General features: G+C 44.7%; 1 protein-coding gene across 1 annotated transcript in view; it reads right to left on the bottom strand.

The window, feature by feature from the left end:
• Nucleotides 1–2,998: 2,998 nt before the first annotated feature.
• TRPC7 (transient receptor potential cation channel subfamily C member 7) overlaps nt 2,999–16,865 on the bottom strand; it is a 141,605-nt gene continuing 127,738 nt past the window's right edge. Inside the window, exons 9-12 of the mRNA XM_054716742.1 lie at nt 11,770–11,991; nt 11,080–11,160; nt 5,110–5,185; nt 2,999–3,168 (exon numbers count right to left, since the gene is read on the bottom strand). Of these exons, the coding sequence (XP_054572717.1) occupies nt 2,999–3,168; nt 5,110–5,185; nt 11,080–11,160; nt 11,770–11,991 (549 nt within the window). The remainder of the gene's footprint in view (nt 3,169–5,109; nt 5,186–11,079; nt 11,161–11,769; nt 11,992–16,865) is intronic.

Below are 16,865 nucleotides of genomic sequence, written 5' to 3' on the forward strand. Positions count from 1 at the left end.
CCTGCACCGAGCTGCAGCAGGGATGGCTTGTATTTCCCAGACTCATCAGATTTGAGAGCCTGATGGTGCCATTTGAAGGAATCTGAGAAAATTGGGGTCCAGCAGTGATTCATTGAGTGGCTAGTCCTTGGCTCTATGCCAGGGCACAGTGGGGATAAAACAGACCTGGACCCCTCATGGAGCTTTCCCTGAGCAGCAGAGGCAGGCCTACATGTATACATTAGCTACAGACTAAACAAAGGCAGGCATACAGAGTGTTGTAAGGGGATGGATCTGGTGCTTTAGGAAGTGTGCAAGACTTGGGGGTGTCTGGGGACTTTTCAGGGAGGGTTTGGGCCCTTTCTCCTCCTGTTGTCTGCCCTTGAGCCTCTCCCAGACTCCAGTCTTCACTCTTCTGTTTTTTTCTAAGAACTGCTTCCCCTGTCTGGCTAACTCAACAGGAGCCAATGAGATTGGGGCGGGGGAGTGGGGGCAAAGAGGGGATGAGGAAGGTTGTCAGTGCCTGGAAAATAACTAAGCTCTTGCCTCCCCTCCACCCCTCCCACTCCAGGCTGATAGCTCTGCCAGCCCTCATTTCCAAGGCCTCTCTAAAAGCTTTTGACAAAAGAGAGGTTCCTTTCCTCCCCCACATCCTTCTAGCAGCCATGAATCCATTCCTGGACTACCTTCACCTCCCAGACGTGCCATCTAAAGCCTAATGGATAATTTTTAATTACTTAGTGGTATTGTCCCCATTTATCTCCTTACAGGGTGAATTTGAGACTTAGGTGTGATAGGGAAAAGACGCCTTGGGATTTAAAAAGGGGGTTGCCAGCTGCCTCTGGTCGAAGGCAGATAGGGAAATTGAATAATGCATCTTAGAAGTGTTTATTAGCATTCTGATGAAGACAAGTGAGGGATCTGAAAGGAAATCTTCCAGAAATGTTGCTAATATGTTCCCTGGATAAATCAATTGCTCTTCCTACAGAGCATCTCAGCCTCTCTCATCAGAGTCCAGGCTTCAAAAGAAGCCCTGTTGGAAGCATGTGTCTCATCCCCTGCACCTGGCAAGGGGCTCAGTAAATATCTCCTGAATGAATTCAGCCCTCACCAGGCTTTGGGGGCCGTGAAGGAGTATCTGAGCAAAGCTACAGGTATTCTCTCCAGAACAGTGCACCACCACAAAGACAAGCACACAGTCTGATGGGCACTTTTGGATTCACAGGTCAGAAGCAGAATTTACCTCTGTAAAGCTCCCTGAACACACACTATGCCCTGGTATCCCTCTGATGCCTCTGTTTATTTTTTGTTTGAGCACTGGGTGGTGGTGCTAGGAGGGCCAAGATATGGAGCTACATTTCAGGGCATCTTCTCCAGTTACCATGGACCCAACAAATGTGGGCTTCCCCCGCCCCCAAGAAATTGGGAAGATTTGGCAAAACTGAGCCTGTATTCCTCAGGGTAGTAATTGGCTAGGCTGATGTCCTTGGCCAATTTTTGGAGAGCATAGCCTTCTAGTTTGTTGTGCCCCTCACCACCCCCAGTGCTGGGACCACCTTCAGTTCTGTTCATTGCCCCATTTGATCTGCTCTTTTCTTAGAGCACAGTTAAGTAAAAAACTTTCATCTCTGAAGATATAATGTATGTCATGACTCCCCCCCCCCCCACATATGCATACATAAAACACACATGTATTTTACTCTTTTAGGGTGTCTACAAGGAATCTGAATTTGTGACCCTGGTCAGGGTTGCTGTGAGGGTTCAGTGGACTGATGCAGGCAGAGTCATCTGCACAGTGCCTGGTACTCGGCAAGTGCTCACTCAGTACATCCAGCTAGTGTTACTATAGCTGTTTCTTTGGGGCTTGGGGGCTACGGGGCTCTCCTGGAGTCCAAAGATATCACCAGCCTGCTCCGAATGGGTGTTGTTTGAGACTGGGGCGCCCTCTGGCTGCCATTCTTCCCACTCACACCTAGGCTTCTTCAGAAAGATTGTTGGTTCCCTTTCACCTGGCACTCCTGCAGCCCTCCTCCCCCTTTTCCCCCCCACCCACACACACACAGGGGGCGTGGGTGAGAGGTGGGCCAGAGACAACATATTGCTCACCATTTCCTTTTTCTCCTTCCTGAGCTTGGTGAGGTTAGGGTCACTAGTTATGGAGATAGGAGGAGGGGCTTTTAGGTGGGGATGGCTGCATGACCCTGGTGAGGGGGTGAGTGTCTTCCCTCCTCACACCTGCCCCATTTTCTTCCCAGAGAACCACTGGTTCATGGACTCCCAAATCCACCTCCAGACAGGGCACAGGACAGCAAGAGGGTAGCACATTCACAGAGGCTCCCCAGGCTATTATGAGGTAATTTTATTTCTTTTCAGTTTAGGTAAAAATAGTAAATACAAGATAATTTTAATAAAGGTAAAAATACATCATTTGGATTTTGAACAGTGCTACCTACACTGCAGTTTTTAACTTAGTATTTTTAAATTTTTTATAAACAAATAGAACTATTTTGCTATTAGGCTATCTGTGTTCTCATCTGGCACTTAAGAATAGATCACAGGTTACCTCCCGGTTGTGTTTAGATGTGTGGGTGGCAGGGAGGGGTTGAGAAGGGGCGCATGGGGTGAGGTGGTTTGTCTTTCCAGGACACAGACGGAACTGCGTTCCATGTACAGGGGGAGGGTGCATGTGCATCCCAGAAGGCCTTTTCCTGCACTAGCCACTGGACGTATGTCACTGTGGCTGGACTGAAGGTCCCACACGTGTATGTGTGTGAGTGTGGGGGCACTTCCTCCCCTCCTGTGGTCATGTTTCTCATTCAACAGCCTCGATTCATGACAATTCTGGATCCAGGCAGGCCACTGGGCTGCACATATCAGCAAGGCTGCTCGGACAGAGCCAGTGGATCTCCTTAGGGTCCTAGGGGAGTGGGCTTGGGACCCTCGCCACCAGGGCTGGTGGCCAGGGCATTCAGCCTGGCCTTGGAATGCTGGTAGAAGTTATAGATGCCCATATGGGCGGTTAAATGTCTTTACCCTTGTTTACCCTCAGGTGGTCTTTGTTTAAATTCTTTCCAAATTTCTCACTGAGCTGTTGGATCAAGTCTGCCAGCTCTCCAGTAGCTTGAGATTTCTCTTCAAGAAGCTCATAGCGCAGGCTGGAGATATCTTGCTTGATTTCCTTCAGTTCACCTGCAAGGACAGGTGAGATTTTGGTGAGTGTGAGCAGGCAGGAGGGCAGGCAGGAGGTGCTCATTCCACATGCATTTGGGTGTTTGTTTTCCAGCAGAATGCCAGGTTGCTGGTCTAGCCCACCAGGGGTGTTGGTGAGGGAACAGGGGCTTCTTTTTGACCTGCTACCACTAAAGGACATACCCATCCATTTGAGACTGCTCTCCTCTCATTCCTGGTTAAGCTCTCTGATAAGGGTTTGAGATAGATGGAGGAGTCAAGATCAGGGTTGTAAATTGCTAGTATCTATTTCATATAACGATTTTTAGAATATTGGTCTTAGAGCCAATAAAGGCAGACTTTAAGAGTCTGAGTAACACCCTCATTAACTGGAACCCTTGTTTTCATGATGCACCCTGTATTGTTCTGTCATTATTTGCAGAGGGGAGAAACTCCCGAGTGTGAAGGGAGCAGCTTAGCATGATTAACTGAGCCATAGAACTGGGCAGCCAACACAGGTGCCAGGCCCGTCCAGACCATGTAAGCAGCACTATGTCATGGAAGCCCTGTGACAAGCCTACTGCCCCCTCCTTCCATACAAGGGACCCCCAAGTGAGGACTTCCACTTATTTCCACAGTGAACCACATGGTTAGAAATCCACATGGGCCTGGGCTGTGGGAACTGTTTTATTAACCACAGAGGGGAGTAGAGTATTTCCTGATATTATAGATACTGAAAGTCACTGCCTGAGGACACAGTATTCACATCTGTTTTCTAGCCGTGCCTTACATACATACAATGTAGAGGTCTTAAAGGTACAATTCGGTCAGTTTTGACATCCCTCAAAACTCACTGGGAGCTTCACTGAGCCGAAGTTTCTTAGTGTAATTCCAGGGGCACGAAACCTGAGCAGCCCCACCTTCTATGACCAGGTATCTTCCTGTCAGTCACAATTACACACTGCTCCCGGCAATTTTATGATTGCGCTAGAAAAGTAGGGGTAGGTAGTAGGGCTGTTGCTCAGCCCTTAGATAGCTTCAGCCCAGAGGGAAAGCCCCAGGGTGAGGCAGAGGGTTACTGATATTCACCAGACTCTTCCTGTAGGCCCCTGTGGCTCAAGTGAGGGGGAGACTTGTGCCTTTATTTAAGGAGAAGCCTGTTTCATTGGGTCTGGATGTGTATTTTTAACAAGTGACTTTGAGGTGGGGTTGAGAAACTGGGGTTGTCAGATTCTGAGAGCCTGGAAGTGAGAGAGGATGGAGCCAGCTGGGCTGAGACAGTGGCAGAATGAGAAGGATGTGGGTAGTCTGCTGTTACCTGCATGTGCACCATGGAATGAGGAATTCTGGGCCATCCTGAACTCAATGGCCATGAGGCCAACTCAAAGCAGCCACCACTTCGGTAGGCAGAATAATTATTCCATTCCCCAAAGATATCCCGATCCTAATCCCTGGTGTCCCATCTATGAATATGTTATGTGATGTGACAAAAGGGAACTACAGTTGCAAATAGAATTAAGGTTGCTAATCAGATGATCTTAAATAGGGAGATGATTTTGGTTTATCCAATCTAATAACAAGTCTTTAAGTGGAAGAGTGGCTCAGAGAGATGTGATGACAGAAGGAGCATGAGAGGTGGCAGCATGAGAAGTGGGGGGAGGTGTGTGTCCCACGGCTGGTTCTGAGATGAGTGGTTCCATGCTACAGTCAGACTAGAGGATGGACTTGAGGTTAGAGCTAAGGGCTGTCCCAGCTGACAGCCAGCAAGGGACTAGAGGTCTCAGTCCTACACACCTCCTTCTGATTCTGCCACTGCCTCAGGTCCAGCGGGCTCCATCCTGTTTCACTTCCAGGCTCCCAGAATGTGACAACCCTAGTGTTTCTCAACCCCACCATGACTGTAACCTGGTGAGACCCTGCTCAACTCCTGCTGCCCTGCAGGAAACTGATCCAGTCTCTTACCTTCATTGACTTCATCATTTTCTCTGTCCACCTGGGCCTTCAGGACATATCTTTTTATGAGCCGTTTCATGATTTTCTGAAATGTGAACACAAGGAAGGCATCAGACAAGCTTGGCTAAGCCCGGAGGCAGCCTGCACTGTGTGTGTACAATTCCCCCCTCCCGCAGATTTCGGTCAGTTCAGCCTGTTATGTCCTCTTCTCAGGGCTTCAGCTCTGAAACACACAACTGATGTGATCAGGAGGGAGTACTAAGTCTTAGCAGCCAGCCTGGTGGAGCTGTATTCCTCTGAGGTGCTGTGTGTGAGTGGAGATGTGCTTAGTACAGAATCAGGACCAGGTTTGGAGGACAAGCCCACCATACCTTGGAAAATTCCTATCACAGGCAGAAACAGATATAGCCAGGCTTCGGGAAGTTTTGCCAAGAAACTCCACGTGTCTGATCCTGCATCCCTTGTCATGTTGGAGGGGAAGGGTTTGGCTTGCAGATTCATTTAATATGCAGACACTAGATTCTTTAAGCATGAACAAACAGGAGACACCAAGAATAGAGCCAAGTGTAAGAAAAACTAAAGGGGGTGAACTTTGGATTTTGCCAGCTAGTTGTTCCAAGGTTCTTGCGAAATCACAGGATTTAAAAGTATTCTGGTAGCTGAGACTTGAATCTTGCAAGAGATGAGAAGCCAGACAGAGAGGGAGGGATTCCCTGCTCCTTGGTCATCCCTTCCTATGATCTGCTCACCTGCTCACACCTGAGGACTGAGGGGACAGAGGAGCATTTTCTAGATTGAAGGGACCTGAATTCTGTCCCTAGCTTAGCTGTGGGATGTCAAGCAGGTTAAGTTCTCTCTGACTACATGGGCTCAGGAAAAGCTTCTTGCAAGTAAAACACATGATGCAAAGAGCTAGAGGATTTAACTTATTATTATCATCAAACAGTGGTTTGTTTAGTGTCTTTATTGGTGAAGACCTTGCTGAGGAGGTGTCTGCTGGCTCTGTGATTCCAAGACTTAGACTGGTCCTGGCAAATGCTCTCTCTGGTGAGCTCTGTCAGTCCACTTAGACCAGTGCTGTCCCTCCCCAGCCCTTAGCTGGCTGAGGGTCTACTAGCTCTATGGTTCGAATTGTGATCCAATTTCAGGCTGAATCATTAATTAGCAAGTTCCCTTCCTGCTGTCCTTTCTCAAGGTCTGGGTCTTGTCATGTTAGTAGTTAGTGCCAGATTCCTCATTGATATTCTTCTGGTCATTGAGGCAGGTTACCTAAGTTACAAGAATATATGCCTTTCCATGGGGCTCATTAATGCTCTTTTCACTTTGAATTGAAGAAACAAAACAAAACTTATCCAAAACCAGTCTCTGAGAAAACAAACAACAACCCACACAAACAGAATAAACAACCCAGATACCAAGCATCTAACATCCTTAATGAAGAGGAATTCAGAAGTATTCTCCCACAGCAAACTTTCAGGCTGGTACAATTTAAGGGGATCTAGTTAGTTGTTGCCTTTCAAGAAAAATGGGAGAACAGTGTGACCATCTGTCAGTTTCTTACAAACTTCATGTCCTGATGGGGATCTAGCTTCCTCTCTGACATGTGCATGTCAGACAACTTGGGATCAGCAGGAGCAAGATGCCAGTCTTGTCTCCAGGAAGTCTGAAACAGTTAGAAAATAACCCCCAAAGCTCTAGTTTTTTTTTTTTATTAAGGTATTATATGTGTACATATCTTACCATTGCCCCCCTCCCCACCTCACTCCCATACATGCCCTCATCCCCCAGAGTTTTGCGTCCATTGGTTATGCTTATATGCATGCATACAAGTCCTTCGGTTGATCTCTTATCTCCCTCACCTCTCCCTAACCTTCCTGCTGTAATTTGACACTCTGTTTGATGCTTTACTGTCTCTGTATCTATCTTTTTGTTCATCAGTTTATAATGTTCTTTATTATCCATGTGGTATTTTTCTTTCATTGACTGGCTTATTTCACTTTAGCATAATGTTCTCCAGTTCCATCCAGGTTGCTGCAAATGGTAAGAAGTCCTTTTATATGGCAGCATAGTATTCCATTGTGTAGATGTACCATAGTTTTCTGATCCAGTCATCTCCAAAGCTCTATTAAAATGGATGCTACACAGGATCTCTTCTTCCAGAAAAGATGCACATTAAAAGCCCTCCCTCCTTCACTGCATTAAGGAAAGTGTGTTTCTTCATGATTAATCTGCTGTATCTCCTTGCTAGCTTCCATAGAGTTCCTTCACTGCAAGGAGATGATAAGCTTTCTCCAAGTTTACATACCTTCATCGGTGGCCACTGGCCCACCTCCCCCATGAATTTAGCAAGAGCCAGAGATGAGTCTATTTAGTGACATAACTCAGGCAAAATAATTATTACTGAGATGGATGATGGATAAGGATGGTTGTGACCTTGAGACCTAAATCCAGGGAAGAAGGTACACAGTTCCCCTTACCCATATTCCAAGAGACCACTGACGTCTGGCTGCTGCTGGTGAAGGGAAAATAGAAAGTCTTTCTGTGGAAGAGACAACCCTCTCTGAGCAGCCAGGGCAGCTAAAGACATAATGAAGAAGAGAATACATATGGTATGTTGAAGATGGCAAATGAAGTAGAATCCAGAGGGAAGCAAGTATTTTCACCTAGGAAAATTGAACTTAAGGAACATTTGGAAGAGAATGGACAGAATGCATCATAGGACATTCATGTGTCACACTGGGTTCATCAGACACCAGAATAGAGGAAATCAGCACTAGCAAGTTATCTCTTCTATTTGCTTTGATCTCTACAGAAAAGGCTATCTAGAATGTGAAAAAGAGGAATCCCCATTGGATTGGGGGGAAGATATTGTATTATCAAGGATGGGCTTATTTGAATGATGAACTTTGCCTAGATTCTGTGGTTCATTTAGGATATGGCTTATTTGCTGTTTCCTTGAAGGAAATCTACCTCTCAGAGAGTGCGTTTATGGGGTCAGTACACACCCCAAGAAATTGACACACGGATCTTGGAACAGGTCATGGGAGCTTTGATAGAAGGCACACTATGGCAACCTTGTCGATATCATGGTTTTGTTCCATTGTTTAGTCTCATGTCCATAGAACCCAGGCTGGGGGGAAAAAAAATGCAAAATAAAGGAACCAGATTTGTTTAAAATAAAAATTCAGATCCCTGGAAGCCTAAGAAAGCAAAGCACAGAGATCCTCTGAAGTCTGAAGGAAATGCCTTCCCTTACAATGGAGAGCAATCCAAGAACGAAGAACTGACAGCTTAAAAGAAACGTCTGAGGCACTAAGATTGAACAATCAAGCAGATCTGTGGAAGAGACACAAAGGAAACAAGCTTCAAAACCACACATGGGTGAACAAAGGGCTTTTGTGTTACTGGGAATATTACAGTATTTCTCAGAACCGAGAAGGTGTCAGAGGCTGGCTGCGTTTGTGCTCAGTGAGATGGCAGCTCTGGGTGCAGCCTGGATAGTGGAACAGAGGGAGCAGATTGGGCTTCTCCTGATCTCTGCACATTGGAAGTTGCTTTGGGAAGAAAGCAATGCAGCTGGGAAGCCACCAGTGGGCCCAAGAAAAAAGATGAGCCTTGTAGATCCTTGCCTGAGTCCTCCACTGTGTTTCCCAGTTACTGTTGTTACCTGGTGATAGTGGAGTGCCTCCATTGCTCCTTGCCTTCCCTCAGGTTGCAAAGGCTCAGTTGAATCTCTTCATAATGACTGTCAAGCACAGGAAGGGCATGTCCCAGAAAGGCTCTAGTGCAACACTGTGAAGATGAAAGGTGGGCCAGTGCCTGGGCAGCGTGTGTGGTGAAAGACTGTGTCCTTCTGAATCAGATCTCAGTTCAACCAGCTGTGTGACCTTTGCCACTGAGCATCAGTTCTCTCATCTGTAAAATGGGGTTAAAGATACTGCCCCTCTCACAGCAATATGGTGAGATCACACCAATGCTCACGTCTAGTCTGCTCCCAGCTCTCCTTTCATGTCTTCTCAAGGTTTACTCCTGTGTAAGCACAACTCGTGAGCAGGGCTGAACAAAGTGCAAAAGTGCAAATGCAAGGTGCTCTCTGCTCCTGTTTACTGTCCTCTGATAGCTTTGGTTCAGTTTTCCTACCTTCTTTTCTGTGACAACTGTTGAATAAGTAGCCTCAGGCTTTTCATGATGGATTCACAGAACACTGGGTGAGCAGCTTTCCAAGGTTATCAGTAGCCTGAAGCTGCAAACTGACCAGTATTTTTTCATCATAGCAGGAAACTCTCCAAGGGATGGGAGGCTGCCATGCTCACCCAATGATGATGGAGAACAGAAATGGAATGGCCCTGAGATGGCCTTTGAAAATGGTTTTGCTTACAAAGGATTCATTCCGGGTACAGGACATTCACCACATAATGAGTCTTCCTCTATCTCAGCAGGAGAGATTTGGCCCTTAACCCTGGAGTTATCTATCTTTTCGGTAATACAGATAATCTAAACTTCTCTCTGAGAAGCTGAGAAAGGAAAATCCTTCCACTGACCAAAGGATTTGTCCTGTAAAATAACTCAAAGCAGATCAAACTAGGCAGGCCCGATTTTATGTGTGATTAAATATAAGATTTGCCCATTGCCAATTTTTAGCCTGTGTCATCTGATAATACTAGTACTTTGAGGGATGAGTCATTTCTTAGTTGTACTTAAATCCTCTTAACCGCACAGCTGACTTCTGAAATATAGATGGAGATTCAATTAAGGATCTGTGTCTGGAAGATGCTACATCTGCAATTGCTCCCTCTGGGATGGTGGCGCTAGGGACATATCACCTGGGCCCAGAGGAACACTCAGAACAGCTTCAAATTTTCATCTGATAAGAAATGATCAGCATGGATCAAACTGCTGATCATAGGGCAGAGTCAGGAAAAGAATGGCTGTTCTTTTATAATCAATAACCTGTAGTTGCCACTTATCACTGGCTCATGGGCTGATTCAAACTGATACAAAGATTTGACATGAATTTCCAAAAGCAATGTAAGGACAAGAGGTCATCTTTTAATTTTTATAGCAGACGTTGCAGGCTGGGAGTCTTAAGGCCAGGTGTTCACTGAAGGCAGCAATAGCCACCTGGTAGCTTAAGACAAACATGTGGGAGTCATGCTGCCTCTCCCTACTGCATACCTGTTTGTATGCTTCAGGTCCCATTGGCTCTATATCCAGAATCTCTGCTTCCTTCCATCATCCTACTCATACCCCAATCCAAGCCACCATCCCCTGTACCTGCAGGACTGTCACATTGTCCTCACTGGTCTCCCTGCTTACTCTCAGATAATCCCCACCAATTTCCTCTCATTATAGCAATTAAGTAGACCTCTTAAAGCATAAATAAAATTTTATCTTCACCCCCAAGTTAAGCTCCTCCAACTGCCTTACTCAGTGGTCATGTAGGCGACACCCTAATCTTCGTCTGGCTGCATGCTTCCTCCTCTGACTTTATTCCCCTCCCCTCCCCTCTGCTGGCTGGGCTCCAGCTTCTCTGGACCTGCCTAGTTTCTCGCCTCCAGCTCTTGCTGAAGTTTTCCCTCTGCCTGGAAGGCCACACATGCTGCCTCTTAATCATCCATGAAGTCTTAGCTAACTGCCCTCTCCTTGAAGGGGCCTCCTCTGATAAGCAGGGTCTCCCTGTTTTCTCCATCTTTTCATCCTGTTGTTCTCTTCTTGGCACTTTTATCAGTTTGAATGTATGTATCTGTGTGTTTACTTTCTCATTGTCTCCCTTACTGGACTGAAGTGCCATTAAGATAGGAAACATACCTTTATCCCTATTAATTAGCACAGTGCCTGGCATACAGGAAGTACCCAGTAAATATTGACTGAATGAAGGAAAGACTGAAGTGGTGTTCTGAGGGGATGACACAGCCATGTGACTGAATCTGTGCCTTAATGGAATCCACTTCTGCTCATGCCTGAGTAGAGTGTGGTTACCTGGTATCTGGTGGGTTTGCTGAAAGTGTTATTTGCTGTCAGGTTTTCCGAATTCCTCATGCCAGCCTGGTATCGAGTCTTCTAGAAGAAAAATACATGCATAATACATAATTCATACATACCTAGTAGGACTTGAATAACACCCACTTTTGGGATGGTCCCTAAAAAGAAGACCCTTGGGAGGGCAATATGCCCAGTGCTGCTTGGCTTCCTAGAACACTTTAGTTCTGTAGTATGCCAACAGGTTATGGAATATTGTTTGTCAGTTCTGGAAAGTGTTGAGTTAAAGTTATGTGTGTCCTCCAGGACTCCTTAGAGGTTTTAATGTGCGAATATTGAGAATCCCTAGGAGGAGGAGATAATGGGCAGGGAACCTTTCTTCCCAGAGATCATTCTCCAGTTACATTCTAGGGAGAGCTATCTACTTCCAAGTCCATTAAGGAGTTCCCCTAAACTGGGGCCTGGGCTTGAGCCCCCAGCAATGCACGTGCCCAAGGAGCTGCAGAGAGCAGGTGACCCCCAGCACTACTGCTGGTGCTGTAGCTTTGCTGATGGGCCCAGAGTTTTGAAAAGTATTGGCCCCTCTTGGTGCCTGGCTCTCCTTGTATCAGGGGCCCCTTCTGAAACACATACAACTTCCTCCTTCCCCTCCTGCTGCCTTCTTAGACCCATAAAGTCCATGCTACCTACCCTGAATTTGGAATTTAGCATGCCCATTTCAAGGTCATTTTCACAGCTTTTGGCCTTGGATTTGCAGAGTTTGATGAGGCACATCTTGATTCTCATTATGAGATAATAAAATGATTTAGGACTTGGCACTAGATTGAAAGGAGCAGGTAGAGTTCTTCCTTCATCAAAATAAGACAGCCAGAGCTTTGCCCGGGCAAATTTCCATTCCACGTCTGCATCCTCCTGTGAACAAGGGAAACAGCAAGACACCATCAAAGGCCATGATTTATTTTTATTTTTTTATTTTTATTGTTTAAGGCTATGATTTAACAACCGAACTCAATCTCGGGGTGAGGGTGGGGGTGGGGGTGTAGCCTCCAAGTTCTGAAAGCAGATTTCTAAACAGGACTCTGATACATTTGTGGATCCTCATACAGGGGTACACTGGGGAGTTTGCTCTCGCTAATACCTTATGCAATTAGTCATTCTAAAAGATCTCCATTTCTTGGATTCAGCACAGAAAACAACAGCCAGTTCATTTTTCCTTATTCTCCACTGGGTATTTTTACCAATAGAAAGGCCTGGGCTCTGGAGATGATGCTGCCTCCCTCACATAGCCCTGAGATTGGCATCGAGTATGTGCTCTAGGAGTGGTAGTTTCCTCTCCCCACAGGCATTCGTTACATTCAAGCATCTGTGTGAGGTTGCAGGGATGTGCCATGAAATATAAGGTCATCAAGTAGGCGTGGTCATTTTGTTTGCTTTTGCTGAGACCCCATCAGCACCTGGCCTGGTCTATGGGACATCCTTTTATTTATTTTATTTTTTAAAAATATATTTTATTGATTTTTTACAGAGAGGAAGAGAGTGGGATAGAGAGTTAGAAACATCGGTGAGAGAGAAACATTGACCAGCTGCCTCCTGCACACCCCCCACCAGGGATGTTCCCGCAACCAAGGTACATGCCCTTGACCGGAATCGAACCTGGGACCCTTTAGTCCGCAGACCGACGCTCTGTCCACTGAGCCAAACCGGTTTTGGCTATGGGACATCCTTTTAGACTGGGAGCTTTGTGAGGGTAGGGGTCACTCCTTGTACAACAGAGAGGTGTGACAGGGACACTCGACTTGAGAGGAATGGTGATATAGTGGTGGGAACATGGGCTTTGGAGCCCGCCTGGCTCTGTTCCTTATAGGCTGTGTCACCGTGGCAGGTAATTTAGCTGCTCTGGGCCTCAGTTTCCTCATCTGTAAAATGAGGATAATAATACGTACTTCATAGGTTGTTGTGAGAATTAAAGGAGTTAATGGCTGAAAAACACTTAGTGTCAGACTATTGGTAAACCCTCAGTAAATACTATCTTTTTAAAAAAGTATTTTTTTAATGATTTCAGAGAGGAAGGGAGAGGGAGAAAGAGATAGAAACATCAGTGATGAGAGAGTATCATTGATTGGCTGCCTCCTGCATGCCCCCTACTGGAAACCCTGACGTGTGCCCCTGACTGGAATCAAACCTGGGACTTTTAAGTGCACAGGCCGACGCTCTATCCACTGAGAAAAACTGGCTATGGCAATACTATATTTTTAAAATCTCTATAGAGTAACACAGTGCATAATGTTCAACCTTCAGGCATTTAGCAAGCATTTATAGAGCACCTACTATTATTCTGGCAGGTGCTAGGTAGGCACTGGGGACAATCCATGCCCTTGTGGAACACACAATTTGGCTAATGACACGAGTATGTTAAACAATACACCAGCTAGACTTTTACCTAGTGTTGTGTGCTAAGAGCTGTGGGAGGCTCTGGTATTCAGGCCTGTGGCCTGGCCCTGGGTATCAGGGAAGGCTGTCCTGGTGGCTGGCATTTGAGCTGAGATCCAAGGGATGTGTAGTTCCCAACCATGTCAAAGTGTGGGTGGGCTGGGAGATGGAGAAGAGTGGGAGTTAATTAGTAGGAGAGGCAGTGAGAAGTGTAAACAACTCTTAAGACAACTTTTGAGAAAGTTGGCAGTAAAGAGTAGGAGAGGAAGAGATTGAGAGCTAGAAAGTGAGATTGAGGGAGGATTTTTTGTAGTTACCTTTTAAGATCCAGAGACTTACTTAAATGCTGACAGGAAGGTCTAGATAGGAAGGGAGAGGGTGATGATACATATGGAGTCAGGATAATGGTGGCTCCTGAGGAGACGAGAGGGCAAGGAGCCAGGGCACGTGGGCAACCTGATAGGATGGAGAAGGAGGGCAGGTGGGGCAGAGGAGTGGGGTGCGTGGATTTGGACAGTAGATATTGAGGATCTATTGACTGATTAAATAAGTGTTCTCATGGAAGGTTTTATAAATATGTACTCTATCAAAATTCAGTGTGATCTTGAGTAGTGGGCACTTTCAAGAGGCCTTATTCCAGTTCTCGTGTTCCTGCACACATAACGCTAGTGAGATGGGTGGGGGACAAGGGCTCTCACCTGATGAGAAGTGTGGGCTGCAGTGAGCTCTGCCTATCTTGTGTCACACATTGTTGGGATAACTTGACAAGCCACAGGGTTGCCCCAAACTAGTAGGCGTCAATAACATGGCTTTATATTTCACATTCATTTGGACCAAAGCATGATATGCTTGTTAGGATGGGGCCAACCATCTCAGGTGAGTGGTACAGAGACCCACAGATTACTAGGCACCATCTGGTTTCTCTTACACATGGGAAAACTGAGGCCCAGAAGGGCAGGGAGGGCTAGTTAGCAATAGCTCATCCACATAGGTGACCAAATAGGCATAGCACTTTTAAAAAAAGATGTTTCTCGACAGATGCTGCATTTTTGCAGGGGGAGGGTATGAGGAGGGTGGGGAGGATAGGAGGGGAAATTAGGGCTTCAGGGTCTAGCTCATCTCTGCCTTTCACCTCTTGCCTCTTTTCCTTGCATAATCTATCACATTGTTTGACCCCTCTCTGTGTTGTTCCTACTATTTAGCATACTTTTTTTTTGGAGGGCATTATGGACCAAATGTGTCCTCCTAAAATTTATATGTTGAAACTCTAATCCTCTGTACATTAGAATGTGATTGTACTTGGAAATAGGGCCTTCAAAGTGGTAATTTAGGTTAAATGAAGTTATAAAGATGGGAACCTAATCCAGTATGACTGATGTCATTATAAGGAGAAGAAGATACACCAGGGATGCATGCACAGAGAAGAATGGCCATGTGAGGACACAATGAGGAGGCAGCACCTGCAAACCTAGGAGAGGCCTTAGGAGAAAACAGCCCTGCTGACACTTTGATCTTGACTTCCAGCCTCCAGAGCTGTGAGTAAATAACTTTCTGTTGTTTAAGCCACCCCGTCTGTGGTATTTTGTCATGGAAGATCTACTAGGTGTACTGGTTAATAATGCGGATTTTGTAATCAAAGAAAACACTAGAATTTCAAGAGAAACATCAAAAGTGCTTTATTCAAAGTAATTTCCATCGCTAGCTACACATTTCCCCCATCTTTCAGGTAATTTGTGGATACCGTCCCAATAGAACTTTTCTTGTTTTGAGGCAAACCATTCAGAGACCCAACTTTCCACTTCTTCGTATGTTTTAAAGTGTTGCTCAGAAAGTGCGTGTGCCATCGATTGGAACAAGTGGTAATCTGAAGAGCAAGGTCTGGTGAATACAACGGGTGGGTTAATACTTCCCAGGCAAGATCTTTTAATGTGTCTTTAACTGGTTTTGAAAGTGTGTGATGGTGTGTCATCATGAAGCAAAATTACTTTGCCGTGTCTTCTGGAACATTCTGGTAGTTTTACGTTCAAAGTGTGGTTCAAATTGATTATTCATTGTCGGTAGTGATCAGTATTAACGGTTTCACCTGGTTTTAGAAACTCATAATACACCACACCTTCCTGATCCCACCAAACACAGAGCATTGTCTTCTTTCTGAAGCAATTTGGCAGTCGATGTTGATGGTTGACCTGGATCAACCCAGGATTTTGTGCGGTTGGGATTTTCAAAATAAATCCATTTTTCATTGCCAGTCACAATTTGATGCAAAAAAGACTTTCTTTCGTGCTGTTGAAGCAACATTTTACTGATGACTTTTAGGTTTTCCATTTGTCTTTCATTCGGTTGATGTGACACCCATTTTCCTTCCTTTAAAATCTTCCCCATTGCTTGTAAACGATTGGAAATTGTTTTCTGAGCAACATTTAAACTTTCTGCAAGTTGTTTTTGTGTTTGACACGCATCTTCATCCAATAATGCTTGTAATCGTTGGTCTTCAAACTTTTTCAGTTGACCTGGACGTTCTTTGCCTTTCACATAGAAATCATCACTTTTAAAGTGTTTAAACCAGCGTTCACAAGTATCTTGAGATGGAGCATATTTATCATAAGCTTCCCAAAGTATTCAGTAGCACTTTTCTTCAAAATAAAGTAATGAATTAATACTTCCTGCAAATGCTCTTTTTTTGGCATGAAATTAGACATTTTTACGCGTAAAAATATCTATGATGTTAACACCTTCAGCAAATTTGACATATGAAATTTTGAAGCTTGCTGTCAATACAACAAAATACCATACATATCAAATCTCATATATATCAACATATATATAACTCCATCTATTGAAAAAAAAAAAACCCGCATTATTAACTGATACACTTAGTAGCTAACTAATACATGGAGGTCTTTATTTTTTTCTATGTGAGAAATACACAAGTAATTGTTTCTTAAAAAAAATTTAAGTGCAGAGATATAACAAGCACACGTGACTGTCCCTTTCAAAACTCCTTTCTCTTACTCCCTTCCCCAGAGGGTATGGTATCTTTTCTCTATCTTTCTCTTTTTCTTTCTGTATATTCACATTTGCATGTAAATAAGATTTACTTACATTCTTCTATAACTTGCATTTTTTCACTCATTATTATCATAGGAATTTTGCTATGTCAGCACAAAGTTTTTCTAATTGTATATATAGTATTATATACAGTATCCTAAAATCTATACTATATTACAGTTTATTTAAAGATTCTAATATTGATGAAGTACTTCCAAATTTTTCTTTAATGAAAAACTATGTAAAATCATATTTCTGCATGGATCTATTCCTAGAATTAGAATTATTGCATGAAAGGGTTAGTGCAT

The sequence above is a fragment of the Eptesicus fuscus genome, chromosome 6 (genome assembly GCF_027574615.1).
Source record: "Eptesicus fuscus isolate TK198812 chromosome 6, DD_ASM_mEF_20220401, whole genome shotgun sequence".
NCBI classification, from domain to species: domain Eukaryota; kingdom Metazoa; phylum Chordata; class Mammalia; order Chiroptera; family Vespertilionidae; genus Eptesicus; species Eptesicus fuscus.